This window comes from Camelina sativa, chromosome 10 (assembly GCF_030686135.1).
Source record: "Camelina sativa cultivar CO46 ecotype springtype chromosome 10, ASM3068613v1".
Classification (NCBI taxonomy): Eukaryota; Viridiplantae; Streptophyta; class Magnoliopsida; order Brassicales; family Brassicaceae; genus Camelina; species Camelina sativa.
In genome coordinates, this window is record NC_141889.1 from 5,174,964 (window position 1) to 5,201,487 (window position 26,524).

The window sequence follows — 26,524 nt, forward strand, 5'->3', positions numbered from 1 at the left end:
TGTGTTGACTGTGCTAGCCCAGCCATTTTGAAGCTTAAGATGTACTCTAATTTGATTTTTTTTTAAAATAATGTTTAAAATTTCAAATATCAATATAAACCAACTTTTAAAAAAAAGAAATTTCGATCTATAATGTCACTTAATAAATAACATGTTTATAAGCCAAAAAAATCTCATATTTTCATGAACAAAAAATTACAGGTTTTGATTAAAAACCAATCAAAAGTGAATACTGAAGATTTTTGTCTACAAAACAAAAAAAGGAAGACTTTTGCTTTTTAACTCACATGACACAAAACAGAGCTCCCCTTATTTGAAAACTTTAATTTGTCTCATCAGTTATCTTCTCCAAGAGTAAACTTCACAAACCTTCTGCAACATCAGTTATCTTCTCCAAGAGTAAATTTCACAAACCTTCTGACTTTGATGTTTTCTCCAAGGGTAGCCACCGTTTGCTTCACCAGATCCTTAACCAGAACACTGTCGTCTTTAATGAAAGGCTGCTCAAGCAATGCCATTTCTCCAAGCCTCTTTGAGATCCTCCCTTCAACAATCTTCTCCCTTATGTTCTCTGGTTTCGACAAAAGATCCTCTCTTTGCATCTCAATCGCTTTTTCTTTCTGCTTTATCTCCTCTGGAATGTCCTCTATCGAAACATATTGCACCTGCGCATTGACATGTCAGGTCAGAGACCACTAACCATTGTTTAAGGAGCCATTGTTTGAGATGAGGACATTACCTGTGGATTAGCCACTGCTTGCATTGCAAGATCATCAACCAATTCCTTGAATTTCTCGCTTCTTCCGACAAAATCTGTCTCACAGTTCACTTCAATCAGAACTCCAATCCGAGAGTCGTGGATGTATGAGCCGATTCTCCCTTCTGCTGCAAGCCGGCTTGATTTTTTATCTGCTGATGAGAGACCCTTCTTTCTGAGGAATTCTTGTGCTTTCTCAAGATCTCCTCCTGTCTCCGCCAATGCCTTCTTGCAGTCCATCATTCCGGCTCCTGTCTCTTCACGCAGTTGCTTCACAAGAGCAGCTGAAACCACTGTAGCTGCTGGACTGCAGTGCCGTAGAGTGAAAAAAGTTTAAATCTTCTTATAGCCAAAAACATTTTAAGAACTCATGTCAAGACTAGCAAATATTAAAAAACACATCTCACCTTGCTTCCTTGACCTCTTCAGCTTTTGGCTGTTCTTTCTCTTCTTTAGCTTTCGGTTTAGCTGCAGTTTGGGCAGCAACCTCAGCAGCAAAGTCCTGGCTTTTTTTCTCAAGGCCTTCTCCGAGAGTGTACCTCACGAATCTCTTCACCTTGATGTTCTCTCCAATGGTTGCAATCCTCTGCTTTACAAGATCCTTCACAATCACCTTATCGTCTTTAATGTATGGTTGCTCAAGCAATGCAAGTGCATCTAGCCTCTTCTTTATCCGACCGTCAACTATCTTCTCTCTTATCTGCTCTGGTTTCGACAAAAGATCTTCCTTTTGCATCTCTATCTCTTTTTCCTTCTTCACAATATCTTCGGAAACGTCTTCGGTTACAAGGTACTCTACTTGAGGGCACGCAGCCACCTAACATGTCAGGTTAAGTAATGTCCTAAGTTATCACAAAATGAAGAAAATGTTTTAGCTAGAATCTTGGAGTTACCTGCATTGCCAGATCATCAACAAGTTCCTTGAAGATGTCGCCACGCGAGACAAAATCAGTTTCACAATTAACCTCCAAGAGGACACCGATTCTGCTGTCGTGGATATAAGCACCGATCCTTCCCTCTGCTGTGGCTCTGCTTGCTTTCTTGTCTGCGCTTGCTAGTCCCTTCTTGCGGAGGTACTCCTGAGCTTTGACCATATCGCCTTCACTCTCTGAGAGAGCATTCTTGCAGTCCATCATTCCTGCCCCTGTTTCTTCTCTGAGCTGCTTCACTAGAGCTGGTGATATGCCTGTTTCATTTTGTGTTAGGAGATGAAAACTTACATAAACGATTTGGTCAAGATTCAGGAAATAAAACAGGTAAAAAAGATGGACAGAAGACAGACCTTTGATGCTTTCATCTGCAGTAGCGGTGGTGCCACTTTCCTCGGAAGAAGCTTCTGGGAAAAAAGAGGCAGGAGTCTCCGCTTCAGCAGTAGCGGTGGTGCCACTTTCCTCGGAAGAAGCTTCTGGGAAAAAAGAGGCAGGAGTCTCCCCTTCAGCAACAGGTGCTGCAGCCACCAAAGCCTCCTTCTCAACCTCTTCACTTTCTACAGTTTCTGAAGATGAAACTTCATCAGTGGCTGAATTCGGAGGAATAGAGTTCTCAACAATTTCCTCTTCACCTGGTCACCATTAGAGGAAAAGGGTCAATGCTATAACACATTGAAAACAATGAACTGATTCAATATGATAGAAGGCAATTCAACCTACTTTTGGTTTCTGGAATTGGTGGAACCACCTCCTCAGCTACAGCTGCTGCAGCAAGTGTTTCCGTTTGCTCTTCTTTTTCTGGCAACTCATCTTCAGCTTTGGTCGCTATCACTTCTTCTTCTTCTACCTTGGGAGTTTCTGATGAGGGAACCTCTTCACTTGTTACCTCAGCTGAGGCAGATGAAGATTCCTCGACTTCACCTGTGGTGACAGAGGCTTCAGCTTCAGGTTCTACTGGTTTCTCAGCAGGTTGCTTCTCAGCCTCTTCCTCCCTCTTGTCAAGAAACGCAGCAATCTCTTCGTTCTTACGGAAAGCAAGCATAAATGGATTTGTGGCTGTATGCACAACCCCTTGAGTGGTTGTTTCGTCAAACTTACCATCATTTTCCTCTTTCATCGTTAGAGTAACACGTCCTCTTGCTATCCGTAACACACGAACCTTAACCTCTTGTCCAGCTTCCAACGAAGAACCACCCATCATCATGCTTCCAATTCCATCATCTGCTTCCTCAGCTGTTGGTAAAAACCCTTCTTCACCTTCTCCTATAGTTATAAACGCTCCTGACCTCGTTAAATTCTTCACCACTCCATCCAACATCTGCCCTTTCGCAAACTTTGAGTTAAAGCCATCTCCCTTCCTCTGTCCTCCTTTTGAACCATCCCTTTTCCCTCCTGATCTCGGCTTATCACCACCACCTGACTGGCGTTTGGGAGGATCGTCATTCTCACGCATACTAAGAGAAATACGTTTTGTCTCAATGTCAGCTTCCACTAGCCTAACTTTCACCTCTTGCCCAATAGTGACAACACTCGCAACATCCTTAACAAAGGTGTCACTCAACTGAGACACATGGACTAATCCATCAGTGAAAGCACCAAAATCAACAAAAGCACCAAAGGGCTGAATCGCTCGTACTTTCCCAGTGAAAGTAGCACCAGGAACAAGCTCCTCGTTCTTAACAGCCGGCATTTCGCTCTTCCTCCCGGGCCTAGCAGCTCCCCTTGGCTGAGATGTCGTAGCAGGAGCATCTGACTTCTCACTAGCCACGGTTTTTTTCTCGTCCGCCGCAACAACAGGAGTAGTAGAATCTTGTTCCTCTACTGCCGCAACAACATCAGTTCCCGTGGCTCTACGATGAGGATGCAACACAAACTGCCTTCCATGAGTTGGAAACAATCTAAGAGAAGTCGAAAGAGGCAAGACTAGTCTCTGCGTTGATGATAGAATCTGTTTCCCAGCTTTACCCGAAAAACTACATTTGATGGAACAATCATTCTTCTTCTTTACACTAAAAGCAGCTCCCGGAATGAGCCAGGCATTGCTGATAGAAGAAGGCGTAATCGTAGCCATGGCTTCAAACTATCACCTACACATATAAAAACCCATTACACACTGTCAAAATTTGCAAGCTTTACTCAGACAACAACACACAATTGAAACATAAAAAGGGAACTCTTTTCTCAATTCGAATTGAAAAAAAAAACTCAAAATTCTCATCTCTATAGCTGAAGGACAAGAAAGCTTGTAAATTTCGGACTATTTTATTCACTAAAACAAACGAAGAGTTTACAAAGAAACCCATTTGAGCAAAACTAAGAAAAGGAGCTACCTTTAAGCTATCGCCTTTGCTCTGAGATTACACTCCCAGATAAAAAAAAATAAAAAAAAAAAGGTAAAGCGAGAATTTTTTTGGTGTTCGACAAATAAGCGAAACGAGGAGAGTGGTGAGAGGCTTCAAATCCTTATCTCATATTGTCTCTCCTGTGTGTGTTTATTTCGTTTTCCCTCTCTCTTGTTGGTGGATAGAGATAAGAGTCTTTCGAAGATTACACATTACCAGATGATTGTCTTTTTCTCTCTCTCTCCACGCCATCAAACTCTAGCTGAGTCGATTTTTCTAATATGGGCTTACGGGCTTCATAATAAGGCCCATTAAGAGGTTATATATCCGAGCTATCGTTTTCATGCTGCTTCATTTCTTGAAAAATCAATTAAGAGAGGCGTTGAAGAAGACTTAATTCAATATTTTATCACCAAGACTTTATACTTATAGCTTTTGGACCCTTCCAAGTTGTTTGCTATGTGAAGAGTCGTACATATAGAGCCTATTTAGTTCTTTTTCAGGTCAAAGAAGGAACAAATTTTTTTGCAAAACGATGAATATTATGTATGTACTAGTGCTTCTTCTGCTGATGCAATTGTTCTCTAACAAAGCACTTTCTCAGAGTGAAGAAGGAGAGTTTGGTTTCAATGGTTACTTATATGACAGCTCTGGAATTGCTATTATTAACTCCAATGGTTTGATGAAGCTCACAAACTCGACTGGATTCTCATATGGTCACGTTTTCTACAACTCTCCAATTCGATTCAAGAACTCAACAAACGGTACCGTTTCTTCTTTCTCCACTACCTTTGTTTTCGCTATAGTCTCGCAGGTCAATCAACTTGATGGCCATGGACTTGCTTTTGTCATCTCTCCCACCAAAGGCTTGCCTCATAGCTCATCAGCACAACATCTAGGGCTCTTTAATGTTACAAACAATGGAGATCCTTCAAATCATATTGTAGCTGTTGAGTTTGATACATTTCAAAATGAAGAGTTTGGTGACATAGATGATAACCATGTTGGTATCGACATCAATGGTTTGAGATCAGAGAAAGCTTCTACTGCAGGTTACTACGAAGACGACGATGGTAGATTCAAAAACATCCGCCTTATAAATAAAAAACCGATACAAGCTTGGATTGAATATGATTCATCAAGGAAACAGCTTAATGTCACTATTCATCCTATTCATCTCCCTAAGCCAAAGACTCCATTGCTTTCTCTAACCAAAGATTTATCGCCATATCTTCTCGACTCTATGTATGTTGGCTTCACATCATCCACAGGTCGTCTTCGTTCATCTCACTATATTCTTGGTTGGACCTTCAAACATTGATATTTCTCGTCTTCCTAAACTTCCTAGAGACTCTCGGAGTACAAGTGTGAAAAAGATCTTGGCTATCAGTTTGAGTTTGACCGGCGTCGCCGTTCTGGTCTTCTTGACCATAAGTTATATGCTTTTCTTGAAAAGGAAGAAGTTGATTGAAGTTCTTGAAGACTGGGAGGTTCAGTTTGGTCCACATAGGTTTGCTTACAGAGATCTTTACATTGCCACAAAGGGTTTCAAGAACAGCGAGCTTCTTGGTAAAGGAGGGTTTGGAAAAGTCTACAAAGGTACATTATTGACGTCTAACATAGATATTGCGGTTAAGAAAGTTTCTCATGATTCAAGACAAGGAATGAGAGAGTTTGTGGCAGAGATCGCAACCATTGGGCATCTTAGACATCGTAACTTAGTTCGGCTTCTTGGCTACTGTAGGCGCAAAGGAGAACTCTATTTGGTCTACGATTGTATGCCAAAAGGTAGTCTTGATAAGTTTCTTTACCATCAACCAGAACAGAGTCTTGATTGGTCACAAAGATTCAAGATCATTAAAGATGTAGCTTCTGGTCTCTGCTATTTACACCACCAGTGGGTTCAAGTCATCATTCATAGGGACATTAAGCCAGCAAACATCCTTCTTGATGATTCTATGAGTGGAAAGCTCGGAGATTTTGGTCTCGCAAAGCTCTGTGAACACGGGAATGATCCTCAAACCTCTAACGTGGCTGGTACGTTTGGATACATCTCCCCGGAGCTCTCAAAAACAGGGAAAGCAAGCACAAGCTCTGATGTCTTTGCGTTTGGAGTATTTATGTTAGAGATTACTTGCGGGAGAAGGCCGGTTTTGCCACGAGCATCTTCACCGAGCGAGATGGTTCTTACTGATTGGGTGTTAGATTGTTTGGAAGATGATGACATACTGCAAGTGGTTGATGCGAAGGTTAAGCTTGATGGTAAGTACCTTGAGGAGCAAGTGACACTGGTTCTGAAACTCGGCTTGCTCTGTTCGCATCCGGTTGTGGCAGTTAGACCAAGCATGTTGACTGTCATCCAGCTCTTGGACGGTGTGGCTCAGCTACCCAACAACTTCCTTGAAATAATGAAAGCTCGAGAAAACGTTGGAGCCATTGAAGGCGCAGCTGAGTCCCTCAGAGCCTTGTTCGGTGGCTACGTTGACGTTTACGGAACCATTTGTCTCAAATGGTCGCTAAAGATCTAATCCATTTAATAATGTATTAATGTAAGTTTCGATTTCTGAAAAGGAACTGTGTTTGCAGAAAGTAATGTAATTATTTAGCCGATGTATGAGCTTTGTCATTGACTTTGCCGAGGAAGAGTACTGTAACATTTTTGGTTTTAATAATGTGTTTTGGTTTAGATCAGAGTAGGCATCCTAAATTGGAAATGAGGAATTGTTATATTAAAGAGATCAGAAAGCATGATCAATTTATAACACCAGAAAGATCCTACGGAGAAGCAAATGTATAAAACAAAGTGTAGAGGAGGAAGTCAAGATGACGATAAGATTATGATTTTACATGTAGAGGCCTTCAGGGACGCCTTCTTTCTTCTTGAACATAACCTTCTCCTTTGCTTTCTTGAAATCTGGATGCGTCACCTGATTATGGACCCAAAATAAAAACCCAAACATTAGAGTCAGCGGCTACTGCTTCCGTAAGTGGAGTGTGTATGGTTTGAACTGAATGGTTCAGAGTCTTTACCTTCATACGACGTTCCCTGAGCGCAAGTAGACCAGCTTCAGTGCATATAGCCTTTATATCAGCTCCTGAGAACTCGTCTTTTGTCATCACAAACTCTTCCAGGTTTACATCGTCAGAGAGAGTCATCTTCGATGTGTGTATCTATTTTAAAAAAAAATAACCCAACAAATTCGATTTAAAATAAACTTTTGAACAAGCCATTGGTATGTTAATGTTATACGAGCAGAATTAGTTACCTGGAAGATACGTCTTCTTGTTTTGATATCTGGAAGAGGGAACTCGATTTTCCTATCAATCCTTCCAGGTCGAAGCAGTGCCGGGTCAAGACTCTCGATTCTGTTTGTTGCAAGGATGACCTTAACATCTCCTCTTGAATCAAAACCATCAAGCTGGTTCAGAAGTTCCAACATAGTTCTTTGGATCTCACGTTCACCTCCTGAGTGAGCGTCATACCTGTTTTATTTCACACATGGTTTAATCAGATACATTCTGAAGTCTCTCTGCTAATTAATAGGTTATGGATCATGTCTGTGTGATAGTTTGACTTACCGCTTGGTACCAACAGCATCAATCTCATCTATGAAGACGATTGATGGTGAAAGGTCATCGGCAACTCTGAAAAGCTCCCTCACAAGCTTAGGACCATCTCCCAAATACTTCTGAATCAGCTCACTACCAACAACTCTCAAGAAAGTAGCTGATGTAGAATTAGCCACCGCCTGAAAGAAAACAAGGACACAATAGCTCACTACCACCACGTTCGAAAGTAAGGTAAGAACATAAACTTAGCCACCAAAATGCAACAATTTCTCATGCTTGTAACAGAGAGAAACGAGAAATTAAGACATTGATAGTAACAAGTGATTGAAAAGATATTCCTTTTATCTTCTGGCTATACTTCTAACGTATACTAATAATACTCATGAGATTATAAGTAGAAAGACAAACCTTAGCAAGCAAAGTCTTCCCAGTGCCTGGCTCACCATACAAAATCACACCCTTGGGTGGCTTGATACCAATATCTTCATACAACTCAGGATGAGTCAAGGGAAGCTCAACAGCTTCCTTAATCTCCTGAATCTGAGCTTCTAAACCTCCAATATCAGCATATGACTCCAAAGGAGCCTTCTCAACTTTCATAACAGACACCATTGGATCCACTTCATCTTGTAGAATCCCAACAACAGAGAGAACCTAACACACAAAAACCAAATCAGAACATACTCAGTACTAAAACCCTAATACCGCAAGCAAAATTCAAGTTCCCAAAACAACGAAATAAAGATCTTAAACCCTAATTCAACAACATACCTTATTATGCATCAGAATCGAACACCCAGGCTCAAGCTGATCTTTATCAACGAACGACAAAATCCCAACGTAGTACTCAGGTCCAACAGAAGAAGAAACAATTGCGTGATTCTCATCAATAAGCTCTTCCAAATTCCCAACACTCATAGGTGTACCACGAAGATCATCAACCTTAGATCTATCTTCCTCAGCTTTCTCTTCCTGAGGCTTCAACCTCTCTTGATTCGCCACAAACTCTTCCTCCATCAACAAATAATCCTTGATCCGCTCTAATTTCAGTAGCCGGAGCTTACACTTAGTAGACGGAGTCACCGTCGGGAGTCTCGCCGCCGCCTCAGGACCTTTCTGCTTCCTTTGCTTCCTCCCGACACGAGCCGGTGGTGCCGCCGGCTCAAACTTCTTCTCTTTCTTATCTCCACCACCATCAGGTTTCCGATCTCCTTGACGATTCAATCCTCCGGATGGTCCTTGCCCCATGATGATTCTCTTCTCTCGATTTCTGAGTTTCTTTGAGGTTTTCTTGTTCTCTCTTTGTACTGAGATTTTTTTGGCTTTGGGAAGAAGAAATGTTTTATTTTTTTTATTATTGGGTCGAAATATAAGTAATAAGCCCACATAGAGGTTGGGCTCGTAACTGAATCCAACAGATGATTTTTGTTATAAATTCCCTCGTACATAGCTTTATTTAGAACATCATATGATTGAATGGTTTTAGAGTTTTTATGATACAAATTCAGATTCACTTGTAGGTGAGAGATTTCTCCTTGCATCCTATTTATACCTAAAATATTCTCTTTAAAAAAAATTACTACGGGCATAAACTCTTTTTTTTATTTTTTAATCTATACACATTAAAATATATTCGAGTGTATGTACCACCGGACGAAATGTATCGAAACCACATAGGGTTTGTAATTTGGTTCCTAAACACACAAAAATAAAATTAAAGTAATTGATCAAATTTATATTACAATCAAATATATTAGGGTGAGAAACAAAACTAAATTGAATGTATTAAATTAACAAAGTTTTATACAAACCGAGCATATTATATAACATAAAATGCAATAAATGAAACCAAAATTCCAGTCAACTTCTAAAACTCCATTAAAAAGTTTAGTATAAATCTTTTTTGGGTACTACTATCTCAATTGACTATTTATTTTTGTTGTTCGCCCTAATATTTCCTTTCAGACACTATTACCGAGACGCCGCTACCATCTCTTCTCCCCGACGCCGGTAGGGCTCTGGCTCGCCGGCGTCGGATTCTCTCGGTTCTCTCAGTTCTGTCAAGCTCTTCATTATTCCACTGCATCTTTTGTTTCTTTGTTCCATGGTCACCTAATTTTCCCGAAGTCCCCTCGAGATTTTGGATCTCGACTCCAAGCATGCTTCAGCTTCTTTTTCCCCTTCCCTTGCCTCAGTATCTGGTGAATCGTCTTGATGTGCCTGCTCCTTCGTGGGCCCAGCCACGAGATGTTCCCTCTGAGACCCCTGAACGTCCCAATTGCCTCGGCTTCCGCCGGTCTAACCGCTTCTTAACACTGTCAACCGCAACAAATCTCCGATCCTTAGAATCTTTTCCCCTCACCAAGTGGTTTGTTTGGCTGCAGCTGGACGGGAGCTCTGTTTTGACACTGGAGCCGACGAAGACTTTAACGGTGAAAACCACATCCTTGGCGCTCTCTAGCACACCATTGATTCCGCTCTGTTCCAGGTTCGATTCTCACTCTTTACCCAAATCTCTGGCTCTTAGGATATCTTGGTCAAATGCGTTGCCCCTGAATTGAAAGATGTTTAGATCTGCTAAAGCTGTTTTGAACCCAACCCGTTAGACTTCTGTGTCACCTGGTTGTTTGGTTGTACTCGACAAGAAATTTCTGAGTGTAGAGTCTGCGTCCTCAGAACTGGTTGTGATAAAGCTATTTCAAGTTCAAAATGTTTAGTATCAAGTTTCTCTACTTGGTCAAGTCGGGGTCTCCTCGGTAGTAGAGTCTCGGTTTCTTCGGATTGGCTTGACATCTTTTTGTGTCGAGGAAAGTTGATTACTTTGGTATGGAGGACTGCATTACAGAGCTATATCTTTAACCCTGACCCGTCTCTCCGCGATATATAATGCTTGCATCCGTTGCTCCTATTTGCTGCATATCACCAATCTCTCAACTCATTCAGCCCCAACGTATAACCAGGCTTAAACTCGGCATTATGATTCCACCTCTGCGGAGCGGGGATTACCGATGTTTAGCCAGTTTGATTTCTCCATCACTTCCTTGTTCTAAGCTCTCCAAACTGTATATCATCTACTTATTGAAGTTCCCTCATATAGGCTTGAAAAGTAGTGGCATTATGATCACCATTCCAAGGAGTGGTGGTTACCACAACCTCTCCAAGCTTCTCCCTTACAGCCTTAAAATCGCAACCACCCTTGCAGTGATCGGTAATCAGAGCATTCTCAACTCTGCTCACACCTTTGACAAAGCACTACTTCGTGTAGACTTTCTCATTTCGATGAGATCCTCAGCTTTGCTTGCTTCATCGCCACCCAGTCTTCGAATCAAGACCTTGGCCACCTTCCCTTCCAATGACTTACTCTTGAAAGCTGCATTGATATGTTTTGATCTCACAGGCTCCAACTTGCTATTCAGCACTTGGTCCATAGCTCTCAAGACCCATATATCTCTTGCTATTATCTATCCATGTACCCTTGTTGCCTTTGAATTTGGGGTATGCCTTTTTATGTTATTTAAGCTTTTCAACATGCTTTGTATGTTACTGTCTATATAATGGAAAAGAAGCATATGTTTGTTCAAAAAAAAAAAAAAAAATCTTTTTTGGGTTAAACCAAAATATCAAAATATTTTTTGATCAAATTCCTCAATAATTAAACTTCAAATGAATTTCTTAATATATTAAAAATATTAGCAAATATTTTCTCCTTTTTGTAAATCCTTTCTAAAAGGTAATAAACTTTTCTCATGGGAACAAATTTGTAACAATGTCTTACATATGATATACACACGCAAAATACAAACAAATATTTTTGTTCATATTTTTTCTAATTCTTCTTTCTTTTGATTTTACAAACTTTAGATTATTGTCTCTTCTATTCAATGTTTTGACTTCCTTTTTCTGACATTTAATCATACTTTTAAAGACAATGAGTCTTATATTGTATTATTAGAATATATATATTTATACCCAAAAACATTAAATCAATATCATATCTATCCCAAATTGAAGTTGAGCTCATAAATCTTTATCATTATTCTCTTCAACATGATACAATGATACCAAGATTACACATAATGATTTAATTAGTTTTAAGATATGTATTAAATGTATGGATCCAATTCTGTTGTAGGTGCATTGACTGGAGTGATTTCTCTTTGATTTTTTGGTTTCCATCCATACATAAAAAATTCTCCTAGGGTGTCGTGCACATATACTCCTTGTTCTTTTGCAGTCCACCTACACACATTGGGATCTATTCCACTACATGTATGATCTATAAATAAAACATTTGCGAGGAATGCATCAAAAACCACATGATGTTTATAATTTGGTCCCTGAAACACAAAAATAAATATTTTTTTAGTTTTAAGTCAACAATATATATTGGGTTGATAGTTGAATTAACCAAATTTTTCAATCAATTAAGCAGACTATATAAAAAACAAAATGCAAAAAAGCAAACCAAAATAAAAAAATCCGATCAACTTATTAAAATTCATAAAAGTTCTGATATTACATATGACAATAATATTCAACCAAAAAATTTCAAAACTTTTTTGGATTGAACTAAAATGTTCTAAAACAGGTTTTAGTCTATAAAATATTCAAATTGGTCAAATAATACAACCAAAAAAAATGCTCATTCCTAATCAAGGTACCTAAAAATATGTTAAGAAATATATAAAAACTTAAAAAGTATGTTTTACCTGCCATAAATTACACCAATATAGAGTTTTTGGATAAATTATAAATTTAAATTTAAAACTTTCGCCTATGTTAAGATAGGTAATTGGAAAATCATAATTTTTACACTTGCAGTGAACTTTCAATTTTTTGTGAAACTTAAGCTGGTTTACAATTTCGATATTAAATTTTCTGAAGAGAATAGATCTTGTAGAATTTATAGAATCAACTGAAATGAGGACAAGAACCAAAAATAGCAAATATTTTCTCATTCTTAAATATTTGTAATTAACTTTTGTGACAGATATAATATAAAAATATGATACAACCACTTATATTTATATACACGAAAATACAAACAAACATATTTGTTTATATATTTATTGAGTTGACTTTGTTTTATGATACAATTTGAATTCAATAATCAAATTCCTAAAACAGTAAAACGAAATTAGACTATATATGTGAAGTAATATATCTAATGATATGGTAATTAGTAATTATGCATGTGTTATCTTGCCTGTATAACTACAAATACTTTCGAATACAATTAACCAATTTGACCAAAATCAAAGTGTGTATATGGTAAAATTTGACTGATTTAAATAATAAATTAAATAATTTACCTAAAATAAGAATATATGTGTGCTTTATTTGTGAATTGTGATGACAAATGAGTTATGTTGACCAAAATTGATCTATGAATTTATGATTTATAATACTAATTAATTACTTCTGCCAAAAAAAGGTACTAATTACTATTTTTTTTTTGGTAGAGGACAAGGAGACCTTTGTCTCGAACTTCATCATCAATAATCAAAGTTACAAACGAATATGTCGTGGAAATGCAATCCCTCGAACTTCAACATCAATAATCAAAGCCAGAACATTTGGAACCGACTCCAACAGTTGAAAACCCAAAGGTAACATAAAAGCATAGATGGCTAGCCCATAATAGTGTTCGTTTTTCTATACATATGTGAAATCCGGACTATTCAGTCTCTAAAAAAAAAATTATAGCACAAAAAAAACATGGAATGAAACTCATTTATTCCCGTCATTAAGAAACCCACCACCAAATAAATCATTTATTAACGACAGGTTGGAGGTTGAGGTAAATTCATAGAGTTGTGAATTTACCTCAACCTCCAACCTCCTAAAGAACATCGTCATTGGAAAGTTGTTATTCACTGGATCCCAATTGAGTGCAAGCTAACCCAACAAATATTTTTTTTTATTAATTCTTGATATGCTCAAAATAAGCTTTTAGAATCAAACTGACACACATACCACAATTATAATCAAACCAAACTGACATTATAATCAAACAAAATTAGAATACCACAATTAAATAAGCTTTTAGAATTTTATAGATCTATGAATCAAACTTAGATTCAACCGCAAATGAACTAACTGGAGTTATTTCTCCTATATTTGTTGGAGCATCCCAACTATACATGAAATATTCTCCTTCAAATTTTTTATTACGGACATAAACTCCTTCTTCTTTTGCGGTCCATCTACAAACATTAGGGTGCATTCCAGTGCATGTACCATCAATAAAATCTTTGTCAGGACGAAACGCATCAAAAACCACATAGTGTTTGTAATTTGGTCCCTAAGCATACAAAAATAAAAAGTAATGTATCAAAGTATGGGTGAGAAACGGAATTAATATGAATCAGAATAAAGTAACAAAGTTTTATATAAACCAAACATATATTATATAACATTTAATGCAATGAATAAAACAAGAATTCCAGTCAACGTGTAAAAGTCCATTAAAAAAGTTTAGTATTGCATTATAAACCTTTTTGAGTTGAACACAAATATCAAAATAGGTTTTGTTGAATCAAATTCTTCAATCAACAAAATTCAAAATGAATTTCTTACCTGCCATAAATTACACCAGTACTTAGTTTTTGAAAGGATAGTAAATTTAAACTGAAAACTTTCGCCAATATTAAGATAGGTGATCGGAAAATTGTGGCTTCTGCTTTTGCAATGAACCTTCATTTTCTTGTGAAACTTAAGTTGATTTACTATTTCAACATTGAATTTTCTAAAAAGAGGAGGCATCAAATAAGAGTTTATAGAATCAAAAGAAAGGAGGATAAGAAAAAAAATTAGGAAACATTTTTTCATTTTTGTAAAACCTTTCTAAAGTGTAATAAACTTTTGTCATGGGTATAAATGTGTTACAAGGTCATATATATAATATATCTGCACACAGAAAATACAAACAAATATTTTTGCTCATACATTTGCTAAGATATGTTCTTGTTCTTCTTTCCTTTGATTTTACAAACTTTTAAATTGTTATCTCCTCTCATATTTAATGCTTTGACCTTTGATCTTTGACATTTAATAATACATTTTCAAAGACTACAAATCTTATAGACTGTTGATTTGATAATAAATTTATAGACAGAAATATTAAATTATATAATATCTTAACTAAAGCCAAATTAAAGTTAAACTCGTTTTTAAATTTTTTTCTTATTATTCTCTTAACATGATAAAACGATACCAAGATTTCAGATAATGCTTGAATTAGTTTTCAGAATTTTATTAGGTGTATGAATCAAATTCTGATTCACTTGGAAGTCCATTGACGGGAGTGCTTTATTTTTGTTTTGTTGGAGTTTTTCATCCATACATGAAATCTCTTACAAATTTGGTGTGGCGGACATATACTCTTAGTTCTTTTGCAGTCCACCTACACACATTAGGATGCATTCAATTACAATTATCATCTATAAAATGTAGGTTCGGAAGAAACACATCAAAAATCAAATGATGTTTATAGTTTGGTCGCTAAAACACCAAAATAAAAATTGTTTAATTATATGGTACAATCAACAATGTATTGAATAAATAGTTGAATCTAAACTAACATGTTTAAAAAATAAAATGAAGAAGATTCTATATAAAATAAAATGCAATAAATCAAACCAAAATAAAATAAAATGTCATTTAAAAATTCAGTCGACCTTTTAAAATCCGTGAAAATTTTTAATATTACATATGCAAATAATTGTTTTTGGATTGAACTAAAAAAGAAAATCATAAACATGTTTTATCCTATAAAATATTTGAATTTATCAATAATACAAAAAGTGCTCACCTCTAATTAATGTACATAAAAATATGTAAACAAATATATACAAACTTAAATGTACTTTTTACCTGCTATAAATGAAACGATTCGAGCCATTGTTTATTTATTTTTAATATAATAAATAACTAGTGATCCAATAATAATTAACAATCTAACCCCAATCAAACAAGAACGGATAACATAGTATGATACCATTAATCCAATAACCAACAATCAATTCATCATAAACAGTAAATAACCAACCAACAAGTCATTAAACATCAAACCATCAACCTATCAACATTCTAACGACTCGACTCTAACAACCTAACAGAAGCCAGACAACATATCAACGAGCCACTAGAATATCCTCCTCTTCATCGCCTTGATTCCACGATCAAACTTTGGGTTTACCTGCACCACAAACACAAATGAGATGCGTGAGTATTATCATAAATATATACTTTGTGTGGTGATCCTCCCATCTATTGGCTTATACACACAAACGATAAGACAAGCATAATCAATACACAAAGAAAACAAGCAAACCAGACAACTCTGAACACGTGCGTCGACTCTGCGCACTTGCGTTGACCGATGCAACATCCTTGCGTTGACCGACGCACTCCTTGTGTTGACCGATGCAATCCTCCAAATCCCTAGATGCATCGGCTGATGCACTCATTGCATCGACCGATGCAATTCCTCCTGACTCTGTCAAATGCCTAACTGCGTCGACCGATGTATTCCTTGCATTCAGTCACGCGACGTAACAAATATTTGAAGTAATATATGCAATGATACGTTAATTAGTAAATTACCAATTGTGCTAAATTTTGACCAAAATTGAAGTGTCCATAAGGTAACATTTGACTGATTTAAATAGTAAAATAAATAATTTACTCTAAAAGAATATGTGCGATATTTTTTCTACCCATAAAATTAAGATATAGTACTAATTACTTTCCCCCAAAATGTACTTATTACCATGATAATAATGTAAAAAAGATTGAACCATAAAATAACATAAATAAAGATACAATAGATAATGATGCAGACCATGCTGCTCTCCTTCTCTTCTCCACTCTTGTCCCTTCCCCCAAACAACTATCCTTCTCTCTTTCTCCCAAAGAGACTAAAACACACCTCTTCTCTCTTCTCTCTAAGGCAGAAACGGCTGGGGGAGAGAACCTCTAACACGACAAGGCGATTTCCCTTTTATAGAGAAATTTAGATTTTCTCTTAAACTACTAAACCGTACAAAACCAAAGAACAAACCAAACTGACTAATTCGAATCGATCGACACTCCATATTGTCGCTCGACACCTAACACACACTCTTTTCGGGTTACGGGTGTTACACCTTTAAAGGTGAAACTTTAAAAGATGTTTTTAAAAAAAAGTTTCGTCAGCTATTGCTATTTTATAATATAAAGTACCTCCATCTCTACACCTCTCTCTGTCTATCTCTCTCTCTCTCTCAAATACATACCTCAAAGAAAAATCCTAATAAGTTTTGTTGATGTGTAGTAAACCCTAAATCCCTATCATAAAACTTTTTGTTACTAATTCGCTGGAAAACACAAACTCTTTCTTAGATTACGATCTCTGTCAAGGCAAATTCAGATGCGTAATTGACACAACCAAGAACCATATACATAGTCATGGACATATGAGCTTTCTCATATCATCTTTTGGAAGGATCAGTTAGAGGGGCTTGTAGAAGGTGACGGCAACTGAAAAAAGATATCAAGCTTCTTCACATGGCCTATCCATTACACATCATCATACAAGTTACAACATCATACAAGTTGTTCTCTTCTTTAAAATATATATATATATATATATATATATATATATATATATATATATATTCAAATCACCTAAAATTCAATAATCAAATCTCACCAAATCCCAAAACTCAAATCTCAGAAAATCCTAAAATCTCAAATTCTATAGCCAAATCTCATAAAATTACTCTCAAATCTCTCCCTTTGTATATATGTATTTCCTCATTACTTATTATGGTAACAGTTCACCCTAGTTTTCTCTCCTAGGCACAAAGCCCAAGCCAGCCACTTGCCAAAGATATGGTCTTTCCCATCCTCCGGTATCCTACCATTGCCCTCCTCGCCGCCTAATTGTTCCGATTTTTCTTCCGTCAGTAGATCTACAACGCCAGCAAAGCTTGTCTCCATCTCCATGAGTATGGTGCAGCTTTTCCTGCTCTCAATGGGTTCGTCCTGTCCAAGGCCACCAGATTTAGCGATGCGGGTGAGTTTATTGTCTCCTCCGGATCTGCCAGAACAACCAGATCTTCCAGACAACGAGTTAACTTCAACTTGGTTGTTGTCGTCCTATGACTCCCGTCTTCCTAGTGAGTTTGATGGACAGTGGTTCTCTCTCCTCCTCCCCCCCTCTCGTTGCTCCCCTTAAGGTGTTCATCCATCTAAGTGGGTCTCTTGTTTGGGGCTGGCCCTTTCTCTTGGTTGATGAATCAGTCCTCTTTTCAACCTCTCCTTTTGCGTTTCTCAAGCAGCTTATCCCATTCTCTTTGCTTAAGGTTGGTCTTTATTTTGAACCACTTTGTTGCAAGGAGGAAATTTCGGATACTTCTCCGACTTTACCGGATACTACTCCGGCCTCCCTTTGATTGCAGTTGAGACTAGTTATGTTGGTATCCAGGTTAGAACCACTGTTGCTGGATATTTTTCTGCCGATTTTTGGCAGAATTTTGGTTCATCAAATACTTCTCTGATGTAATCTTACCTGTTTGCGTCTAGCCAAAAACCATCTCTGTTGGCTTAGCCTCTGCTCTGTTCCAGCAACTTTGCTCACTGGATACTTCTCCGGCGTCAACCTTTCCGTGTGTGAGCAGTTCTTTTAACGTCACAATTTATGGTGACTAGTTCTTTTCTAGTCGATGTTTATGTATTGATTGCTACTTCTTTCATGGATGTTCTTGTGATATTTAGTTTCAATACTTCTCCTCGTGTTCTATCAAGCTTTTTCAAGCTTATGTCTTTATGTTTGATTTGTGCTGTAGTTGATTTATTTTTCAAGTTTTCTGTTCGGGAGTGTCCGAATAGGCTTTATCTTCTTGTAATTTTTAATTCTAATCTAATTTTGGATTCACAAAAAAAATACTCAAATCTCTCAAAATTTAAAAATATTAAAATCCCAACAAAACTTTTAAAATATCAAGTTTAATACCACCCCTTAACGTATTGAGTCATCCCAACCACATATTAGTCCATTAGTCAGATTCCTTGCTCACACTTTATTTTTTTTTGTTGGATTTTAATTTAAAATTATATACTTATATTTTAAACTCATCATACTAGTATAACGAAATAAGATGTCTTTTTCTTGTCACTTCTCGATCTTATTTCAATTCTGCAAACTGGCTTCATCCTGCAAATGACTAAATTAAATTCATTGCCACTCTAGCAATTACAGCAAAACTCGTTTAGTATATTAAAATCTGAAACATCTTATATTTTGAAACAGAGGGAGTATATATTTGGGAATATTGTACTCATACCTACTTTCTCAAATTCTAATAACACCCACACCCACTTTCTACTATTACTATACTTTTTCCCTTTAAAATTACATACTACTCTCTCACCAAACCAAACACATCTCAACTCTTTCTCTCTCTTCCTTTTTCCTAAGATATATATATATTTCATTATTTTTTTGTTTTCCTCTACTTTTTGGTTTATATCTCTCTTTTTTATTATTTTCTTTGTTGTAACACTGAAGTTAGTTATTATCAAAAAATTATCTGTTCATTTTTATACAATATATTTTAATTATATTTTTTCTACATATTAAGATGTATATTGCTATATTTTTAAAAAAATTAGTATATTATATGATCACATAGATATATATGATCAAGATGTTCCAGCTCCAAGTCCATAGCCTAACTAGAACACCTTAATCATATATATTCATGTGGTCGTTTGGTGGATATGCTTGTATGTTCATCAAAAAAATAAAAACAAAATTATTTTGATGCAAACAATAGTAAAATTCATTGAGTGGTATTGTTCAAGTATTTCTACATTTTGTAATGGACAAAACTTATTTCATCAAAAAAAAGTTCAACTAAAAATATAACAGTTCAACTAAAAAGTTAAACATTTGTTCACTAATAAGTAGATGACCAGTTACATTAAACACAATTTACTATAGTTGGTCATCCACTTATTAGTGAACAAATGTTCAACTAAAAATGGATAGTATATAATATACTAATTTAAAAAAAAAGCAATATACATCTTAAATTGTAAAAAAAATATAATTATAATAGATTGTATATAAATAAACAGATACTTTTTTGATAATAAATAGTTAAACTGTTACAACAAAGAAAAGAATAAAAAGAAAGATACAAAACCAAAAAATAAAGTAGAGAAGGAAAAAAGACAGAAAAATGAAAAAGAGAATTGTTGTCTCAAACTTAGCAACATGGACAAATATGTCTACGTTTTATGTCAAACTAGCAAACACATCCATAAAAGTACACCACTAGCAACAAGTGGGCGTGGATGGAAGTGAGTTTGAGGAAAGTGGGTCTGCTTGCAATTCACCGTATATATTTGAAAAAGGTCTACTATATTAAAAATATAGAAAAATAAGAATAAAAGTGAAATTTAAGAGTTGAATACCCAAATGTGGTAACATATCTTTTAGATATTAAGAGTTGATAACATAATGTAGTAACATATCTTATAGATATTATAAGTAAAAGAGAATCCAGTTTTATTTAGGAAATATATCTATATATACATTTTTGGAGACATTTATAAAATAAATCCTGAAAGTTGGCACTTATTTACAGGCATGCCATTGACATTAAATAATTAATTTAATAAACAAATTAACTATACTTATATTTGTTTTTTTTATAGAAATTAAGTGTTTTAAAAAGTAATAAACATAATCGTAAATGTATACATATTTTCTTTCTTTATTTATAAGGAGGTGAGTGAAAAGGTATTGTTCTTTACAAATTTGAAAAACTGATTTGATAAAAAGTGACTTTTAACCTCACATACTATATTTTACTTTCACGGATTTCGTATGATGAGTTTTTGCGGATTTAAAATATTTGAATATGTTGCGTAATCCGCCTAGCATGACGGGTTTGGACTATAGAACCAATACTAAAACTATTAGTTTATGTCATATACTATAAATTTTTAGTCATAGTTTGGAAAATTAACTTATAAATTATTTATTATATGAACTACAAAATATTACACATACTACAACACATTCTTAATATTCCAAAAAAAAAAATTGTATACACATAAAAATATACACTAACATACCATATAGGCATATACCTCTGTTTAATTATAGAAAACAAAACTACATGTTTTAAAATTTTATATTATATCTTATAATAAATTTAATGTAATTAGGTTATAAACTGTATAAAACGTAAGAAGAAAAAAAACATTCTAAACAAAATTATAAATTAATTAGATAAAATTTAATTAATTGAGAATTTGAAAACTAAATAAATTAAAAATTATTATTTAAAATATATTAGTTTATAATTTAGTCCTACGATATAGCGCGGGTGAAAACCTTTGAAGTATAAACCCACCATCTTTCTCTATAAATACATATATTACTGGAGGATTTGAGTACTTTTTAATTTCATCAGAAAATATTTTTAAAATAAACAAAACAAAAACAATGGTTTCATCCTGCAAATGCGTCTTCCTTGTGTTTTTATGTCTTGCAGTTCTTCTCACCCCAGATATGCCAAAAAAAAACATATAATTTAATTTATATTATTTACTTTTTCCTTTTTACAAGACGTTGACATATCTTTTTCTTTTAAGTACCAAAAGAGCAAGAATCATGTATTTAAATTAACTAGTAAACCGCATATAATTGTTTCTATTAGATATATTATGTATATTATATCTCCATATATGTAGTTTAGCATATAGCATACACTTCTACTGTTACAACTTACAATACATTGTGTTATTCGTCATTATATCCAATAACTTTTTTACTTTGTGAATACTACACTAATTTTCGGAAAATAATAGGTGAAGTATGCGCGAAGTCTATGCTCAAAGTTAATGGTGCTCAGAAATGGTTCGCTATACAAGGCCCCTGCTCACAATTTCCGGACTGCAATAAGCACTGCAGAGAATTAAGATATCCATTAGGTGGAAAATGCCTCCAATATAAATCTGGTGCTAAAATGTGTGCTTGTATTTATTCATAATCTCATTTATAATCTATTTAGGATATTGCATGTATGGGTGTTACAATGTTTTAATTAAAAATAATACCAAAATAAATTTTCAATAATTATATTATTTTATCAATGTCAATTCATAAGCAAAAAAAAAAATGTTCATGCTAATGCGTTCGGATATGTAATTCATATTTACAAATGCAGAACTTAATTGAACATATTATCGGAAAGCATATTGAATATATTGATGAAGTTTATAATCGCTCCTGTGTGCGGAACCACATACTTTTAATCAAATATATAAACCGAAATAAAAATTAAGAATTATATATATCTAGTCTCCAAATTTAATACAAATCACATATTTAATTAAAATATTTGTAATATCTACAATAAGTTATCATAAAGAAAATAAACTAATAGCAAAATACTGAATCTAATCCTATAGTCAGCAGTTCAGCACTAATTAAATCCACCTTACCCTATCTCATATCATAATTAAAATTACTTTCATACATGTATAATAAAGCCATAACCCAATGCAGTTACATATCCTAAATTATAGAGATTATATATATTATTTACAGCAATTATAGAGATTATAGATATGTAAAAGAGAATCCAAATTTATTTTAGAAAAAATATAACACCAAGTATGCTGAAAGCACATTTTTTTTCTTTTTACATATATTCAATTTATTTCTGTAGATGAACATATTATATGATTTTTATGTGTCAATTTATTCGTGTAGTTGAACATATTATATGATTTTTATTTCTTTCAACTCAGTTAAACACCTAATTGCCATCTCTCTTACTAGATCCTTTTTTTTTTTTTTGTAACTTAACTATATTATTGTTTTTGTTTCGTGGAGAGAGTAGTGAAGAGTGATTAGTACTTGGGGAGGTTTATATAGGAAAATGAAGGGGTTAAAATTAGGGTTACAAAGTGACAGATGGATAAGTTGTAAATGAATGTTGGACCATCTCATCTCTTATATGTTCGATGCAAATCCCTCCACGTCAACAGTTACATTCTACTTTCCCTTATGTATATACGGCAAAATAAATTTCATTTTTTTGGTTTGTTGTAAATTACTTAAATAAATATAGTTATATATATATATATGTATATATATGGCAATGAAATTAGTTAGAAGTAAACTTCGACATGTTGTAAACTTGTAATGTTCTGACATCTAGTTATAAATTTATTCGGTAAACTTATGGCATATTGATCAATTCTCACCGGATACTCCAATCCGACGATTGATTCTTGGTACTTAAAGTTTCAAATGGACTGGAGATTATGAGATCAATTCAACAGATAGAAAGTGGTCGAAACATTTTTCATGCAATTTTAACTTTCTTGTCTCACTATATTTGGTTAAGTAAAAATGACGCTCATATATAGGAATTTACCTACGGAAGGGTTCAATTGCTCGATATACAAACGTATTCAATTATGGGTCGTTTTATTATTACGCACGCTGAACAAATCTCAAATACCGAAAACAAAAGAGTACCTCATGAATGAATGTACATATATGTATACAATACAAGGGCAATAAATGAGAGCATGCAGAACATGTGGCTGCGCCCAAAGGTCGAAGTAAGTAGAACATGTAAACGCATTGAATTGGGACTTTGGCAGGTTGGAAGACCATAAAGATTAATATGGAGATTAAAAAAACTTTCAATCCATAAATTAATCAATATTTTTCGAAAAATGATGCTGCATAACATTAATACAAAATTTGAAGTCTGGCTATATGCCTATATATAATATAGTATGAGTTATTATAATAACCCTGCGGAAGGAAGCAAAGTACGAATAGTTAATAGGTGATTACTTGCGTTTCTTACGATAATTAATGGCTATTTGCTAAGGAAGAAGATGAGGAAAACAGATCAGACTCGTGATATTTTTATTTAAGTTCTACAATATATAGTCGAGTATATGTATTGAAGTAAAAAAAAAAAAAAAGATCTGTGTTTTTTTCGTTTTTAATATATATATATATGAGATCGATAAAACAATTACAGTTTTGTTTTGCAAGTTTACTAGGATTCAAAGCAATATATATTACATTATCTAATTTCTAACTCATTTAGGCAATACTGAATGGAATAGGCACCCGGACTTGGGTATACAATCCATGCTCAAAAAATAGGTGAGAAATCTAAGTTAATCAATCACAAACTGATACTGAACAACACACCGTAAACTCTGGAATATTAAATGTGAATGAAAAAGTAAATGATCACGAGATTTCGATCAGTAGCAATATTATTCTATCCAAGCTCTCTCATCTCTGCGATATTAAGAATGACAGCTGAAGCCAGTGAAAATTGCTGTGTTCGTTGGGCCTTTCTTGTAGTTGTAGTTCAGTTATATCACCTCTTTAATACTATTTTTTTGTCCTCATGTCAAAAGATATTCACATACACTATATATATATATATATAGTCTATCTCTCTTCTCTTGGGATTAATATGATAGCACATGTGGTGGTAACTGGTTAATACATCATTTTAGAATGTCCTACAAAAGCTTACAATGTCCCTCTGGTTACAATGGCTCAATATGTTTGTCGGTCTAGTCCAACCATCTGCCTAAATCACGAATTATATTTTTAGGAGTTCCAAAACTGAAATGGCCCAATTACACACTCTTTACATTTATAAATTAGTGTCGTTTTAGGTTTGAACTTTTTATTAATATACATTACAATTTTTTTTCATTGGTTAATCTATACTATTAAAAGGGAAGCATTTTTAATAAGTAAACATAGATTAAGAGATTATTACATGAAATGATGAAATGCCACTCAAATATGAATAAGGATATACATGTCCTGTATCCAAACAAATTGATATTAATAGGAGCCAAACAGATTGATATTATTGGTATTAGCTGAACCAAAATAAAAAGATATAACTCTTCCAAATCGAGTGCAATTTTCTAATGTTTATGGAAATTGAAATCAACAAGATAATAATTATCTAATGTTTATGGATATTGAATTAAAATTAATAGTAATTACCTAATATTTGAAAATTATTTAAATTTGTTGCCATAAAAATCGGACTCTTAAATTTGAAATTACATATATGTAAATATATTTCATTTTTCTAATATATTTTTAGATATTTTTGGAAAAAAACTTTTAATTTTAGTATAATGATAATTATTTAGTTGGGTAAGAAATAGTCCAAATTAATTTGTTAACATAAATAACGTGGTTAATTAAAGAAAACAAATATGGGATTATCAAAAAAGGAAATAAATAAGGTTAGTTTTTTAAATTTGTTTACTTAAATTAATTTTGTGAATTAAAACAATAATTACAAACAAGACTGACAATAACCAATGAAAAATATCTATAAACTGAATATGTTATTTTCTATTGATTTCAAAATGATTAATAAGAAAGTATTTCAAAAGTATATTCAACTTATAGATAAAAATAAATTATTTTTAAAAAAATTATGAAATATTTAATGTTTAGTTAAATACCAGATCTACTAAATCCTAATTTCGTGAAAATTCTAATTTTATAATAAAATATTATTTTTAATTAGAATAAATAATGAATAGTATAAGTTGAAATCTATAATAAATTTTCATTGATTTTTTGAAATTAATTGAAGATAAATTAAGTAATTAGTAACTGATATTAAATTTTCAATATTCTGAAAATTTTAATAAGATTTGTTTTGGTAAGGTTAAAAATCTTTTACGAACAATTAGAAAATTTATACAATGTTTTGGGCAAAAAATATCTAAACAATAAATGAAAAATCACAAACAAATATTTAACTTACGCCATACCATTTTCCTATGTATAACGAAATATTTGTGTTTAAATCCTAGATTATCCTTTTCTTGGTTTTCAATTTCGATAGCACATATTTTTTTTGTTCTATTTGCTAATTGAAGTAGAATCTAATTTTGAGTTTTTTTTTAATTCTTGATTTCAGCGTTCGAGTGGATCATCGTTTGAGTAAAGCATGGAGACAGTTGTTTCTCCACCTTGTGTGTAAGTATCTCTTCAAAACTTTGTACTTTGATCTATTTATTTTTGAATATTATTTAGTTTGTTGACTTGGTAGATTTTATATTATGTTAAGTTTGATCTTTTTTTTTGCATGACACACCCTTTGATTGAAAGAGTTTATAAATTGATTTTCCTTTATAAAATCATCAAAAAAAAGTTATCAGATTATTGAAAAGAGCAGGAAGATTTGTTCATAGAACATGTATCCTTAAAACAACTCATCGAGGTGTAATTATTTTTGTTAAATAATAATGTAATTTTAGTATTGAGTTTTAAGGTGATTTTTGTGTAATATTAATTTTTGTAGATGACAAACTTCGGTTCAATAATTTGGACTTGGGAATCAAACTCATAGATATGTAATACACGTAAACATTAAGATTCTAATTGTTGTTAATTTTTAATGTTTTTTCAGTTAGCTAATAATTTGGTTGTGTTCATGCAAAGGTCAAAGGTCAACATAGTCGAGAAGCCTACGAAACTGTCTTTTTTTTCAAAACTAAATTATCTTTTAATTTCATGTTAATAAATATTTATGTTCATAGTTCATACCGAGAATAAATGACTACTAAACCTGAAAATTATGTACAATTCCAACTCATCCTAAGACAAGGATCAAACAAGAAGAAAATATAAAAATCATTTTAAAATAGCTTGGCTGCAGTCATTAAACGCACAGAAGGATGTCCATATTTTTTTGTGAGATTAGTAGTGTGAAGAAGAAAGCATGTAGGTTGAAACATGAAGTAGTAGAATATACTTCATTTGTGATTAATTCTATTGTATTTAGACTTTTCAACAAGCAAACAACATGTTGTATTGAAAATTTGTGCATCCATCC

General features: G+C 33.9%; 4 protein-coding genes, 1 long non-coding RNA gene and 1 pseudogene across 5 annotated transcripts; 2 read left to right on the forward strand and 4 right to left on the reverse strand.

Moving 5' to 3' along the window:
* Positions 1–154: 154 nt before the first annotated feature.
* On the reverse strand, positions 155–4,420 carry LOC104717292 (polyprotein of EF-Ts, chloroplastic). The gene is made up of 7 exons (XM_087469664.1): positions 4,017–4,420; positions 2,407–3,773; positions 2,040–2,318; positions 1,651–1,943; positions 1,165–1,574; positions 740–1,064; positions 155–665 (listed from the first exon to the last, which is right to left on the reverse strand). Exons 2-7 carry the CDS (start codon positions 3,755–3,757, stop codon positions 381–383), a joined length of 2,943 nt encoding a protein of 980 aa, XP_087325790.1. The 5' UTR covers positions 3,758–3,773; positions 4,017–4,420; the 3' UTR covers positions 155–380.
* A 96-nt stretch (positions 4,421–4,516) lies between these two features.
* Positions 4,517–6,719, forward strand: LOC104717293 (L-type lectin-domain containing receptor kinase V.9 pseudogene; annotated as a pseudogene).
* Positions 6,720–6,735: 16 nt separating this feature from the next.
* Positions 6,736–8,950, reverse strand: LOC104717294 (26S proteasome regulatory subunit 4 homolog A). The gene is made up of 6 exons (XM_010434840.3): positions 8,370–8,950; positions 8,007–8,252; positions 7,608–7,777; positions 7,295–7,511; positions 7,059–7,199; positions 6,736–6,955 (listed from the first exon to the last, which is right to left on the reverse strand). Exons 1-6 carry the CDS (start codon positions 8,844–8,846, stop codon positions 6,872–6,874), a joined length of 1,335 nt encoding a protein of 444 aa, XP_010433142.1. The 5' UTR covers positions 8,847–8,950; the 3' UTR covers positions 6,736–6,871.
* A 2,653-nt stretch (positions 8,951–11,603) lies between these two features.
* Positions 11,604–12,591, reverse strand: LOC109126805 (S-protein homolog 21-like). The gene is made up of 2 exons (XM_019230664.2): positions 12,308–12,591; positions 11,604–11,935 (listed from the first exon to the last, which is right to left on the reverse strand). Exons 1-2 carry the CDS (start codon positions 12,554–12,556, stop codon positions 11,702–11,704), a joined length of 483 nt encoding a protein of 160 aa, XP_019086209.2. The 5' UTR covers positions 12,557–12,591; the 3' UTR covers positions 11,604–11,701.
* A 906-nt stretch (positions 12,592–13,497) lies between these two features.
* LOC109126993 (S-protein homolog 21-like) lies at positions 13,498–14,483 on the reverse strand. Its single transcript, XM_019231032.2, has 2 exons — positions 14,178–14,483; positions 13,498–13,902 (listed from the first exon to the last, which is right to left on the reverse strand). The coding sequence occupies exons 1-2, from the start codon at positions 14,427–14,429 to the stop codon at positions 13,660–13,662; spliced, it is 495 nt and encodes a 164-aa protein (XP_019086577.1). The 5' UTR covers positions 14,430–14,483; the 3' UTR covers positions 13,498–13,659.
* Positions 14,484–25,339: 10,856 nt separating this feature from the next.
* On the forward strand, positions 25,340–26,335 carry LOC147935820 (uncharacterized). Its single transcript, XR_015568037.1, has 3 exons — positions 25,340–25,468; positions 25,607–25,665; positions 26,099–26,335. It is a non-coding gene; the product is annotated as an uncharacterized LOC147935820 (long non-coding RNA).
* Positions 26,336–26,524: the final 189 nt, after the last annotated feature.